The following is a 14,308-nucleotide window of genomic DNA, read 5'->3' as shown; positions in this document are numbered from 1 at the left end:
TAATAGATGTCCACAGAAGGGGCAGGGAGGGGGTCTGGAAAGGAGATGGAGGAATGTTCTTTGATGTGAGCCACATTGGACCGTGGCACCCCATTCTTCCCCTCTGGAAACTTCTGTATCCCTGCACCCCTCTATGGTGCCTGCATGCTGTCCAATGCCCACTGCAGTGGACTGAATCCTCCCTTCTTCAGCCTCCTCTACAAAAACTCCATGCCATCCAGACAGTCGATCTAGTTAGAGGTTAGGAATAAAACTTGACATCTAACTATGGGAAGGAATTTTTTTAAATGTGTGGAATGGCCTGCTCTGGCTCAACCCTGGCTGCACATCAGACTAGTCCAGCATCCTGGTTTATATCAAAATCTCCCAGGGCAGGGTCCAGACAAGTTTTCTCCATGATGGCCCAGGCAGTTCTAAAATGCACTGGAACCGAGGATCACAATAGGCAATCTCCAGCGAGTGGTGACGTTGTAGGTAGTCCTAAGGAAGGTGGCCGTGAGCAGAAACCACTGTTAGACTGTCAGCCCTGCCCTGCTCCTAGGGCTATCTCCCTGCACCATTTCTGTTTCTCCTGAGCTCTGCCTTGAAAGCCCATTTCTCGTGTCCCCTTGAGCAGTAGCAGTATAGCTGGCAAAGGAGCAGGAGAGGATGCTTGGGAGGACAATGGAGAAGAGCCCATTATGGGGATCCTATAGAAGTTGTCGGTTTGTAAGACAGGGCTTACTTGTAGCTCTGAAAAGTACACATACTACACAAGACTGGAGACTGAGGAATGATTAGTCCTTCACATGGGCTCTGTAAGTCTTCACTTGACATCTTGTCATTTTTTGGAAAACTTGTAATCTCTTCATATGCCATTATTTGAACTCCCTGGATCCTCTTTTGTTTATAACTTCAGGAGCAGAAGAAATTCCTCCTATTGCAGGATATGAAGCACCTCTTTCCATCCCAAAATATCTCTCAGGGCCTGCCATGGTTCCCCAATTCCCATCATAAGGGTCACTCCAAAATATTAGGGGGTAGAAATAATTAAGGGAAAGAGTTGGTCTTCTAACTCCTGTCTGGAAATTTGCAAATACAATGCTAACCCACTCCTAATTCCTATGCTGTGACCTCTTTGGGGGTGAGAACTATATTTTATTCATCTCTCAATCCCAAGTACCTACATGGATATAGTGTCATGCATACAGCAGGGCTCAATATGTGTTATAATGCAGTTAATTACCTCTAGGTTATCTGTGGTAGGAATACATTTGAAGAAAAATATAAATTGAAGCCCCCAATAGTTCTAAGATCATAAGTTACATGTAAATTCTAAAGAGGAAATTATACTAACATAAAAGGCCAAATAGCAGGCCTTTTTAAAATTCACTCAATCAATAAATATTTATTGAGTGTCTAATATATGTCAGGCACTGTTCTAATATCTAAGAAGAAACAGGTAAACGAAACTGAAACATCCCTATACTCATAGGAAATAAAATGAGAGAACATGAAGAAACCATAATCTACATATGCTAAATTCCAATACTTTTTTTCTGTTTCTCTAACTCATACCCCAGAGAGAATACCTATTTCCCTTTGACACACATACACAAAATTGCATCTGGAAAATAAGGAGATGGAGAATAAATGAGCAGCATTATGGTAATTTTCTATTTAATAGACAGATCAGTATCTGCCTCGTGTTAAAAAAGAACTGGTACTACAAGGTCATTCTATAACATTCATTCCTTACATACTGTCTAAGTTCCTCAAAAGGCAGAGCAAAGTGATATTCAATTTTAACAATTTATTTATGCTCAGCCTGTGGACAGCTTTCCCATTCGCCTTTTCCTTCATTCTTTCCCCTTACGTGGTTCCTTATTCTCTGTATTAGAAACATCAAGAAGTCAGGGTCAGGGAGCAAATACATCCTCAGTGAAGTAGGAGTGTCTGCCAAAGGCAGAGAACCATCCAACGGTTTGCGTTTCTCAAAATATCTAGAGTTCAAACCAATTTTTTCACCCTGGCATGCAACACTCCAGGCTGGCCCCAACAAGGACAAACCATAAATCTGAGCAGATTGCAGATTTCTGGACACCAATACCCTCAGCACCCAGTGCCAAGGGGAAATTGAATAGTGGTACTTATTCTGATTCATACATCTTTATCACTTGTACCAGAAAAAATCTGGAACCAGTCACGGCTTAAGCAGGGTATGCCACAGCCTCAGCCAGGAAGCTGGGAGTACCAAGATCACAGGCAATAAATATCCTCACTCCAGGTGGAGGGGGAGAGGTCAGAAGAAAGAACTGAGGGTCAACAGAGGCTCATTTTTCTATACGTCTATTCCTTTGCTGTGCGATCTGGTTATATGTTTTGTACAGAAGAATTGCCTATAATGGCACAATGGCTTAGAAACTTGGTTTTGTTTTGTTTTGCAGTGCTGGGTTCAAATCCAGAGCCTTGTGCATGCCAGGCAAGTGCTGTACTATTGAACTTCACCCCTAGTCTTTGGAAGTATTTTAAATAACAATAGCCTTCTGTATTTTCAGAAAAATCTCTTGAAAGAGCTAGTGGGTCTGAGCAGAGTGTGACTGACTGCTGCTGGGCACAAAGGTGGCCCACAGCAATGCGTGGGGTGTGTCTTACATTCACACAGGCATTTTAATAAATACTAGGATATTTACGGGCATCCTCTGCACATGGAGAACACAGCTCAAGTTGAATGTTTTAAGTAGAGTAACTTCCTCCAGAAATCAGCATGACCAAATGGTGGGGCACATCTCCAACCTTGGCCCTCTTCACTAAAATTCACAACACTGGGCAACATTGGGTTTCCAGCAGCAAACCTCATTTTCTTTCTCAGGTCTGTGTGGTAGCACATCCTGTCTATCAAGGAAACTCTACTGGCTTCTTGCTACAAAACGCTTTATTCAAAAAACAAAAGGTGCTTGGGAAGTGAAAGGTGCTTGGGGGTTTTCAGAGGGCCTGACCTTTTCAGGCCTTTCCTCTTTAGGCCTTCAGGTCCCAAGACTCGGAGGCCAGACGTCTAGTACTGAGGCTACTGAGATCCAAGAATGAGTCCCAGCTATACTATTTAGCAGGGAGACCCCATCCTTAGCCTGGCTCAGACAAGGGTACAAACAATAGTCCACATACCAATTTAAAAGTCAAAAACTAAACCTCAAATTTGATCCTACCTGAACAAATACACCTTGAAAACAACCTGGAATCTAGATTAAAATTTAGAATTCTGGGGCTGGGGTTGTGGCTCAGCGAGGCCCTGGGTTCGATCCTCAGCACCACATAAAAATAAATAAATAAAACAAAGGTATTGTGTCCAACTACAACTAAATAATAAAGATTTTTTTTTTAATTTAGAATTCTGAGAATGCTTGGAACTTTGTGTCAGGTGGCAGCATGGGGAGATCTGGCCTCTGGCTCTGGGTTCCCAATGTGCCCTCTTCTCTTTGCACCCCAGGTTCCTTCCTGCTCCCCAAGAATTCTCCGCATATGTACATGAACAGGACATCCTCTGCATCCCATTCTGGTAACAGCCTCTCTAGGACATCCATTAATAGGAACAAGTTGGGAAGACAGACCTGGAAGGCCCTGGAAGGGAGCTTGGAGCCATTTGGGTAGGGGATCGTAGAGCACAGTCTAGAAGTGAAATTGTGGGGTCTGTATGAAATGTCCCTTAGCCTCCAAGGGGAGGAATGCGGCCCTCTGAAGTGCAGGGCTAGACGGAGGCCTGGTCTAAGGGCAAGACAACTATCTGGTTTTCCCATCTCTGGTCATCTCACAAATTATTTAACTTCCTTTCCTGGCAGCCCCATTTGCTCTCTAATCAAAACATTACTGGAAAATAAAATTCATTAGCTCTAGAAGAATATGCATTGGTACTTCAAAAATGCAAATTATATTTTACCTGAATATATAGTTTAAATACTGCTGGTCAATGTCACTAAGGAATGAGAGAGAAAAGATAAAACATATGAAACAACAGAAGAAATTTTTAAAAACACAATACAGTCATTATCCACTATTAATAAATTTTATTTCTACATGTTACTACTTTATAAATTCTTAATAAATTTTATTCTTAATAAAAAATATTCAAAACTAATTCCAGGGTGTTTTTTTTTTAACCTGAAATAACTTTATAAAATTTATTTTGTATAACTGAATTATTTTTAAAATGTTTAAATTTGCATATAATCCCTCCCTCCCTCCCCACCGCCGGTTTATTGTTTTAAAAACAGTTCCTAGTTAAGTGCCATAACACACACACACATGTTCACCTGTGTGGCTGATGGCTTCCCGTGTGCATGTGACCACTTTCAAAGGACTATCAATTATCTCAGAGCACTAGACTGGCTTCTAGGGCTACCATTTTTAACAAAAGTAAAGGGCATTTAAATAAATTTGAATCTCAGATACAGCAATGTTTTAGTGTATGCTCCAAATATCACATGGGCCATACTTAAACTGTAAAAGTTTGCTGCTCAGATGAAATTCAAATTTAAAGGGCATCCTGTCTATCAAGACAACTCTACTGGCTTCTTGCTACAAAAACACTTTATTCAAAAAAAAAAAAAAAAAAAAAAAGGTGCTTGGGAAGTGAAAGGTGCTTGGGAGTTTTCAGAGGCCCTGACCTTCTCAGGCCACCGCCTTTGGGCCTTTCCTTTTTAGGGCTTCAGGCCCCAAGAGCCGGAGGTGGCTAGTCCCCCTCAACTGAGGCCACAATTCTTATCTTTTTTTTTTTATATTCACATTCACCAAAGGGACTCCATTGCTTGCTGCAACGAGGGATTTATTTTATCCAAGAGCAGAAGTAGGGAGACTCCTAGGAATAAACTGAGTCAAGTTTGGAAGGCACTGGGGAAAAAAGAAAACCTAGTTGACTGGGGTCCAAAGCAGCTGATCATATACAGTTCATTAAATTCTTATCTAAAAGGCTGCCCATGAAGGAAAGGTGATCCATGTCTCTACACACATAGCTGAAAGCTGATCCCTCTCAGATGGCAGCGGGCCTGGCCCAGAGTGGCTGGTGCAGCAGGCAGAAAGAGGACAGGCAGCTTTGAGGGCTCTCTGCTGCCCTCCTGCAACCAGACTTGCAGAGAGTCTGGCCAGATGGAAGAATCTCATGCTGAATAGATCTCATCTCTTTCCTTTAACCAAACAACCCACCAAACATTCAGAGCTTACCTTAATGCACTAGGCTTCTGGAACTTCCGTAGTATTTTATAAGCACCTGGAAATGAAGTCACATGACATTCTGCTTAAAGAGCTGCCTGCACTTTCAAGAAAGTACAAAATCCAGGCAGAGAAGAACCCTAACAGCACAGCTCCTGGTCCCCTTTTCCCTATGAGGGTCACACACTGACAAGAGAGGACTAAGAACATTGGAGGGACTCAAGGATGTGAATTCAATGGTCCTCCGTGATAATGTAGTCAGTCCTTCAAGTGGCCCACAGGGAGCACCAGGCAAGGAAAGTGTCATGATCCACAGGTAGATACATAATTAAAAGGAAGGTTTTACTTCCTTCACACAATGCACATGGGAAAGAGAAACACTGAGGGATTTCTGAACATTTCTAAACTGTGTTAATAAATCCAGGGCACTGTTTATTCCCCCTAAGATTACAAACAAGAAACACTAAACATATGACTTTGAAATAAAATCAGATGGTCTGCCAGGTGTGCTGGTGCAATCCTGAAATCTGGTGGCTTGGCAGGCTGAGCCAGGAGGACGGAAAGTTCAAAGCCAGCCTCAGTGACTTAGCAAGGCCCTGAGATCCTGTCTCAGTGGTTAAGTGCTCCTGACTGATTTCAATCCCCAGTACTAAAACAAAACAAAAAACAACAAAAAAAATCAGATGGTTCTTTTATTACACCAACTTGATGATATTATTATTATTATTATTATTATTATTACTATTTGCTTGCTTTTTTAAAATATGCTTTTGGATTCCTACCTTTCTGCCCTTTTAAAGAAAGAACAACCAACATTCTATCTGAGCCAATGTTTATCATGAAAGAGAGGAAAGGGAACTATATTGGAAAGGGAAATGGTTGAAGAAAACTCCAAAATAGAAAAACAAATCCAGAAAATGCCCACTTAATTTTAACCTTGGATTTTTTAAAGGAATTTAACCTTTATTTTATTTATTTGTTTGTTTTTATGTGGTGCTGAAGATCAAACCCAGTGCCTTACCCATCCTAGGCAAGTGCTCTACCACTGAACTAGAACCCCAGCCCTTAACCTTGGATTTAATTTTCCTATTGTCCAGAGTCACTATCAGTGAATACAGCTAGAAAATTAGGGGAAGAGAGAAAAGGAAAGCAATGGGAATGATAATGATCAAATTATGTGCTTACACAAATATGGCATAATGAATCCCACTCTTAAGTAAAATTATAATGTACCAATTAAAAAAACATACCTCAAATATTTAAGTAAGCATTTAGTTAAAACTTACCTACACAGAATAAGTGAATTACAGCCCAAAAATATCCATCTGGATCAAACTGTAATACAGGATAAAGAAAGAAAAAAAAAATAGCTCTGAGTACAAACAGCATCCGCACAGCAGGCAGAAACCTGAGTCATCAAAGCACAGTGCAGGGCAAGGTTTCAAACCAGCACTCTTAGTGTCTAGGTCCATTCTCCCTCATATGTCACCCAGTAGCCTACAACAACTTCCTGATGCAGCTTGGCCTTCATCCCCCCTCACCCACACTGCCACCACACTATGTGCAAATCCAAACTCATGGCACTCAAGGACCTCAATGACAAGCCCCCACAAACCCTCCAGTCATGACTACAGCCCCCCACCCTCAAAGAACAAGGATGGTTTGCATTTTCCAAAACAAATGCTCTCTGCTTACTAGCCAAGCAGACTCTTTCTTTTTCTCCCTTTCTATTATTCTCCACAGCCCTCATGTAGTTGACACACTCTACAGTTTCCTTATTCTCAGTCTGTCTCCATCTCCGCCCACCCTCCACTAGATGGAAGTCCCAGGAAGGCAGGAGTTAGAATGGGGTGACCACATAGTAGGTGTTTATTAAAGTCAAATCCCAGCATACCCATGGCCCCTTTGGCACTTTCCTCATTCTTTCAGATTTCAGTAAGCAGTGCCTGGCTCTAGCACCAGAGCGATCTAGGTTACATTCTAAAATCCCCTCTTATTCATTAGCAGGTGACCTTTTGGGTCTCACTATTCTTTAGCTATTCATGGAGATAATAATAGTCCCTGTCCTACAGAATTGTTGTGAAATTTTAAGTAAAATAGGGCATAAAAAGAATTGGTGCAGGGACGGCACACAGCAGGATCCTATCATTGTTAGCTGTTCCCATTTTCCAAGTCCCTGAGTCTTCTTAGGTACTTCATAGCCTCCCTACCTCTCTGGACTGAGTCCTGGTCTCCTTGTCATAATTAGTTGACTGCTCACTTGTCCATCTCCCTCCCCCTTTGCTCTGAATAGACTCTGATTTCTGCCACAATAAAGTCTCAGAGCCTGACACTAGGGTGGCATGGGGCGGGGGGCACTTAAGAATGCTGGGGGAGAAAGGGAGGCAGAAAAGAAAGAAAAACCTAGCAAGGAGATGGCTACTGGGGATGCGATGGGTCCTTAGTGCCTCATAAGGAAATCTCCAATTTGGCACAGGGTGATCAAGTAAAACTCACATCCAGCAGAGGCCCTGGCAATGAGCAGGAAAATCAACTTTGCCTCAATGCCTGAGGCTGGGGCGACCCAGGCATGGGAGTGCAGGTTCACAGACTTGCACAAGAATGAAATGCATGCAACCCAGGGCCAGACCTCTAAGGCCTGGGGGAAACGGTGCTGCTGGGCCAAAAGGCCCCAGCCTGGGAGCTTCTGAATGCCTCCACATAGGCCAGGTTATCTTCATTCTAAAAGCAAGGACTAGGAAAGTCTGCACACATGCGAGACTTCAGAGAGTAAAAGACTCTTTGAAGGCAAAAGGAGTTTACCTAGACTTACCTGGGAGTCGTTGAAGGGAAGGCACCCTGCAGCTGCCAAGAGGAAGAGGGCGCTGTGGACAGGCAGATAAAACAGGCAGCTTCACCTTTCAACATCAAAGCCCTTCCCAGAGAGTGTGGAGGTTGGACCAGATCCCTTGGAGTTTGGAGGAGGCAAAGAGCCTGAGACCAACCCAGTTCCCCCTTCATCCTTTGAGAACCCTGACTCCTGTGTGGTTTTCAATTACATTCTCTGCTGACAGCCAGACATCTTCTCTGCAGCTCAGCTAGCCATTGCCCAGAGTCGGGCACTTACAGGACACATGAAAACCAGAGCTGGCTCACTCATGAAACAGTGTGTCTGTCAAATAGCTAATAAAAGGAGGTTTTTGACTATAGATCCCCAGAAAACATGGGTGTCTAGTTAGGCAACCAGATCACCATCATGACAGAAACACCATGAACAAAAAAAAAAAAAAAAAAAAGCTTATTAAAATCCTTTGTACACAACTTTAATCTAATGTTCAGACTCAATAATCTCCAATAACTGGATAGATCAATGCCCTGTGCCTCCTGTTAGGACACACTAAGGTACAACATCACACTTGAGGCTCTGTCAAACAGGTGAAAGCTGAATTGAATTAGGAGAAAAGGCTGAGACAAAACCAAACTTACAGTCCACAAACACAACAGGCCTATATGCTTCAAAAATGTGAAGGCAATGAAAGGCTGAGGGACTGTCTTAGATTAAAGGACACAAGAGAGACATGACATTCTTGAAGGGGAAATTGCTACAAAAGATAATACTGGGATCCTGGAAAAACACGAACTTGGGCTGAGATATTAGATAACAGTATTGTATCAGATATCAATTTCCTAAATTTAGTAAGTGCCCTTCAGTTATATAAAAAGGATTGCTTTTTTTAGGAGATATGCTTTGAAGTATTTAGGAGTAGGGTCATGGTCTCTGCAATTTACACTCAAATGGTTCAGAAAAATAAGAATATCTTTCTGTGTTTTGGGTAATGTTAGGTATGTGTAGACATGCATTATATATGTGGGAGAAAAGGGAGGATAGAGAAGGGGGGAGAGAGAGAATGGAAAAATGTTATCACTGGGTGAATGTAAGTGAATAATGCATGGGCGTTCATTGTAATATTCTTGCAACCTCTCTGTAGGTTTACACTTTATTTCTTATATAAATAGAAAAATCTCTTTTACATACTGAAATATTTACAGATGAAATGCTATGGTGCTAGGATGTGCTTCAAAGTCATACTGAAGTGAAGCAGTGGGTAGGTCCATAAATTAAAAATTATTGAAGCTGGAAGATGGGTAGATGGACTTCCTTATATTACTGTCTACTTTTTTTTTTTTATAGGTTTAGAGATTTCCACAATATAATGTTTTTCAAAAATTCTTGCACAAAAAATAATGTTGCCAATCAGATATTTTCAGAAAACTATCCTCATTCATCACAAAGTTCATTTGGAGCTGGCTCAGTAATCATTGGTTTTTAGCATCTGTCTTCTGGTTTTCATATACAAAATGGCTTTGCCTGTAGCTTTCCCCAATCATTCTGTTCTCCTAAAAGAAGGCATCAGAAAGCCCAAAACCCAAATTAAGTCTTGGTCTCTCTTCTCTTTTCATTTTATGAGCGCAACAACATATATAATGTTAGGCCCTCACTACTGACCTATTCCATCAGGAGACAAACAGCAGAGGATCAAGGCATGAAAAGAAGCACTGGATACAGAATTTTCACTTTCAGGGGATTCTGTCATTGGCATCTCATACTGACACATATCCCATACATACAAAATTCTATGCTCTTTATATAGATCACATATTAATACATAATCTAAATATAGAACATAGATTAATCTATATTTTTCTATAGATCATAGATTATACACACATATATATTACATGATATAGACATTTGTACACGTAATATATTATATCATACCTATACAACATTCAACAAGCAGATAATAACAATCTCAATGTCCTGGAAACTGATGCTAACCAATTCCAAGTGCTTACTGCTGTAATGACACCAGATGGCTGCACCAGAGCAGGAGACTGGCACAGAGGAACCCTCAGACTTGGGTCCAAGACTTGGGAAGGTCAAGACAGGAGAATATAGAACAGCATGAGGCCCAGAAGGTTCTCCAACCCAGTCTACCCTCCTCCTTCAGCCTCCCTGCTTTCAATGCACACACAAAAGTGACCTAGAGAAGAATGCAAGGCAAAGATTGGGGTGAGTGGAAGAGAGATTGTCAGGGGGCTGCTGAGGCTGCTCAGCAATAGGCAATAGGCTTTAGGTGGGAGAAGAGAAGAATCCTAATAGGTTTGGTGTCTATTGGAGTAGAGGGCTTTCTGGAATATAGGCTCCTTCCCACCCAGGGAATGCACATTTAGAGATCCCCTCATGCAGAGAATCCCTTGAGGATGAAGGAGATGGGGGGATACCCAGGGGGTGAGACGGGGGCCTGGTTCCTATGGTACTTGAGCAATTATGTATCAGGTATTAGGGTGCTGGGAGCATTTGTGAACTGTGTGTGAACCCAAACAACATGGAAGCCATTAGACAGGAAGGTCTGGTCTCGGGAACTCCCAGTGGCAACCCTGCTGTTGAGAATGCCCAATTCATGTAACTTCGTACCTAGCTATGTCTTAAGTTTAGCACTGCACTGGAGATGGAGTGACCCGCTGAAGCCACACAGCCTCTCAGAGATGGGGGTAGCTTGCCAAGATGACAATCAACCCATTTGCTGCAAGACCCCTGCCCCTGAAACCTTATCCTTGCCTTTGAAGCCCTCCCCCTTGAATAAAGAACTGAATCCACGTTCAGTTGTTCAGTTCCAGCTCCTATCAGGACTGGAGACCTACCAGGCGCTCCACTTTTCTTTCATCTAATTTTTGGCTCTGGCTCTATTTCTTACTAATTAATTCAGACTTTCTATTCCTCAGGCAGCTCACACCTCCTGAGCAGGAATCTACCCTGTCAGGGTGCCGGCCACCTCACAATATTAGGGGCTTTGATGCCTCTCTTTAACACTTTGAGAATCTCCTTTTAAACAAGTGGTGAGACCTGAAATTTTGTTTTACATTTTCCTTTCCAGCTGTAACCTGTAATAAAGGCAAAAAAAAAAAAAAAAAAAAAAGAGGGGGGTGCGGCTGGATGGAAGCCCAGAAAAATCTGAAACAAAAATCCTAAATCTGTGTATCAAAGCATCGCTGTTGGTTTTCTATCATGGGACTGAGCATCTCAGTTACAGCAGAGGAAGGAGGAAGGGGTGGGAGAACAAGGTAAGGAGTTAGAACGAGAATTCAGATTTGGAGAGACCTGTATGAGAGTCCAATCATGCTCTGCCAAGGAAACCAAGGTTCACAGGGGGAAGAAACTTGCCCACCATCACTGTGCTGTACCCAGGACTGCAATTTAGATCCTGGGACTCACAGGCTAATGCTTTTCCCACAGTGGAACATCTTAGAGCCTCAATAAACTGCATTATTTCTTAAAAATTTAAGTCATCTCCATGTTTTTCAGTTCTCCACCAATATTGCACAACTTATTACGAAGTTTTGGGGCATCAAGAGCTGAAATCTAACACGAGTTAGTTTTGTTTTCCCCTTAGGAATAAAATTTGGGGGAGAGAGAGAGAGAGAGAGAGAGAGAGGAGGAGAGAATATGTTTTAAAATAAGACATAAAATAGGGATATATAACTGTTTATAATAAATTCCTCTGTCAGCTCTCAGAATCTTCAAAAGTCTATCAACCAAGTTAAAATGAGGTTCAATCTTATGTTTTAAAGAGATGTTTTGATTTTTTAAAAACTTACCTACAGATCTTTACAGGAGATGTTTTCTGTATGAAAGTAAAGACACATAATTAGTCTTCAAAAATATTCCCCCAAAAAACATTTCAATTAAGAGGCAAATAAATTATGAGCGAATTTATTAGAGGTTTTGCAAGCTTGCTACACTTCACTCTTTTTTAAAGCTTTTTCTGCTTGGACCAAATGAAGGATGACTCAGTTCCAGAGCTGAGTCACCTCGGCAAAGCACTTTCACCATTAGAATGTTTACCCGTGAAAAGCAAAATGATGTCAGGGCAACCTTCAAGAATCTTCCATACCAAGCAGAGGGAAACAAGAGAGAGAGAGATCGACGCCATCCATATCCATGTAGGAAAATAAATTAAGCTCTAATCCAACTTCTCTTCTAGGTCTGTCTCTTTATTTGTATTTACTTATTTTTGAGATGAGGTCTCACTACGTTGCCCAACCTGGCCTCAAACTCCTGGACTCAAGTGTTCCTCCTGCCTCAGCCTCCCAGGTAGCTGGGACTAGAGGTGCATGTATGCACCCTGAGCCACAGGTCTGTCTCTTCAAATAACTCTTTCATTTATCCACCTCTGCCTCTGAGCAGTCCTATAAAATGACCTGTGATAACGTGAAAATTAATAAACAGAAAAAAAGGTGAAGAGAGAGAGAGAACAAATGGCAGACTGAGGAATGGAAACTTTTCATTTAGGATTTCCTACAATGAATAAATTCTAATTTGGACTCAACCTTTATAAACTCCTGCCAATTAATCAATTTCACTGTATTCTTTGAACAGACGAAGGAGGGAGTAGCACAGATTCTTGTGTTTTATAGAAGAAACAGACAGGTAGGATGACAGATTTATTCTGGAGATTTCAGAAGGATCGTTTTGCGAGTTGGGGACAAATTACAATTTCGACACTAGTTCAGATAAAGTGTGAAGTATAAATATTGTTTAGAAGTGAGGCTTTGACAAGAGAAACATAAGCGGTTTGCTACCAAGCTATCTTAAGTGTGCAATTTTTACTAAATAACCAAGTTTTTGTTATTTTAATAAACAGATTCTATTTGTGTGCAAAGCAGTGGCTTGCATCCTTGGGATTTTTAATCTCTGATTTTTATCCAGTCTGGCATCTGAGTACAGGAAGCAGAGCCAGGCATGGCTACTCTGCCCCCTGGTGGGAACAGCTTTCATTTATCTAGCCTTTCGTTTATGCAGAGAGGATAACCACCGAAGGGCTCACGGTTCCTGCATAATTGTCCCCACTACAGATAAAACATATTTCTAAAAGATTCTGAGCCAAATGTAACCAAAATCTCCACAGTCTGGTGGAACAATAGGTCAGGAAGGACAGAGATTAAAGGGAAGTCCCAACTTTTTCATGAAAAACATGTTTGCCCAGTAACTATTGTGGGGTGTCCGTTGCAAGGCAACAAATCCATCCAGAGCCTGAAAGAGTTCCCCCTCCCACAGGGGACAGATTCTTTTTAAAATTTTAAACTCCTTCAGATTAAAAGAGCCCAGACAATGAAAACAAGCAATGGATTCGTTACTTAGCTCTCTTCTCCCAGGGCTCTGAAAACACCTGAGGACTTAATGTTACCTTTGTTTAGAAATAACCCAGTAATGAGTCCCAACAATAGCTCAGTTTCTGAATGGGCCAACACAACTCCTCAAAAGTCACACTGCCAAAATTAACAATAAGTGGCTAACATCACTCAGGGTTAGCTAACTTATTCTGTGCCCAGCACTACTCCTAAGGGCTCTGTATGCATTGACTTATTTAATTATGAGATAATTAATAGTTGTGGGTTATTTGTTCTAGATAAGGGCACCTGACTCACTGGAGAAGTTAGGGAAGTCATCCAAGGACATGGGGTTTGAACCCAGGCGTTCTGGTTTCAAAAATCTGACTTTTTTCTTCCAGTCTGCTTGCCAGGACACAACTGCTGGTCCTCTTAAGTCACCACCCTTCATTTGCTGCTTCCTGTGCCAGCCTGGAGCACCCTTTCTTCTTGTCTAACTAGAAAATCCCTATGTATCTTGTGTGTCTTGGCTCAAATCTAGCCCTGGGGAGGCCTTCCCTGCTCACTCCCAGAGGACTTGCTGGTGGTCACCTCCTGGTCCACCCACACCTCATCCCAGTCTGTATGGGCATCACAACTCACAATTACATGTCCGCTCAATGCTGAGTTCTATAAGGATAATCAATACCTCCTACACATCTCCAGTTTTAGGCCTAGCAAAATGTTTGCTATTTAGTGTATACCTAATAAATGCGAAACAAACAAAAAGCATTATTCTAATGTATCTGCAAGGTAGATGCTGAATTCCATGAGCCACACAGTACCTTACAGTCAAATTGTGTGTGCACGTATATGTGCCTACACAAAGAACAAATTGTCGATCGTGAAAATGAGCTACAGGTTCCAGATTGAGTTTATTCTCATAATCTGGGAACAAGGTCATGAGGAGGTCAACTTGACTTTCCAAAATGGATTC

At 41.7% G+C, this 14,308-nt stretch overlaps 1 protein-coding gene across 1 annotated transcript in view; it reads right to left on the bottom strand.

Annotated features, from left to right (window-relative positions):
- Tmem241 (transmembrane protein 241) overlaps positions 1 to 14,308 on the bottom strand; it is a 120,696-nt gene that overhangs the window by 63,293 nt on the left and 43,095 nt on the right. Inside the window, exons 6-10 of the mRNA XM_046433747.2 lie at positions 11,821 to 11,846; positions 7,994 to 8,045; positions 6,468 to 6,516; positions 5,194 to 5,239; positions 3,914 to 3,949 (exon numbers count right to left, since the gene is read on the bottom strand). Coding sequence (XP_046289703.1) covers positions 3,914 to 3,949; positions 5,194 to 5,239; positions 6,468 to 6,516; positions 7,994 to 8,045; positions 11,821 to 11,846 — 209 coding nt within the window. The remainder of the gene's footprint in view (positions 1 to 3,913; positions 3,950 to 5,193; positions 5,240 to 6,467; positions 6,517 to 7,993; positions 8,046 to 11,820; positions 11,847 to 14,308) is intronic.

This window comes from Marmota monax, unplaced genomic scaffold, assembly GCF_021218885.2.
Source record: "Marmota monax isolate L192 unplaced genomic scaffold, Marmota_monax_Labrador192_F-V1.1 WCK01_AAM20220418_F8-fsc00126, whole genome shotgun sequence".
In the NCBI taxonomy this organism is placed as follows: domain Eukaryota; kingdom Metazoa; phylum Chordata; class Mammalia; order Rodentia; family Sciuridae; genus Marmota; species Marmota monax.
Note: the sequence above shows the minus strand (reverse complement) of the source record. Positions and strands in the feature narration are given on the sequence as shown.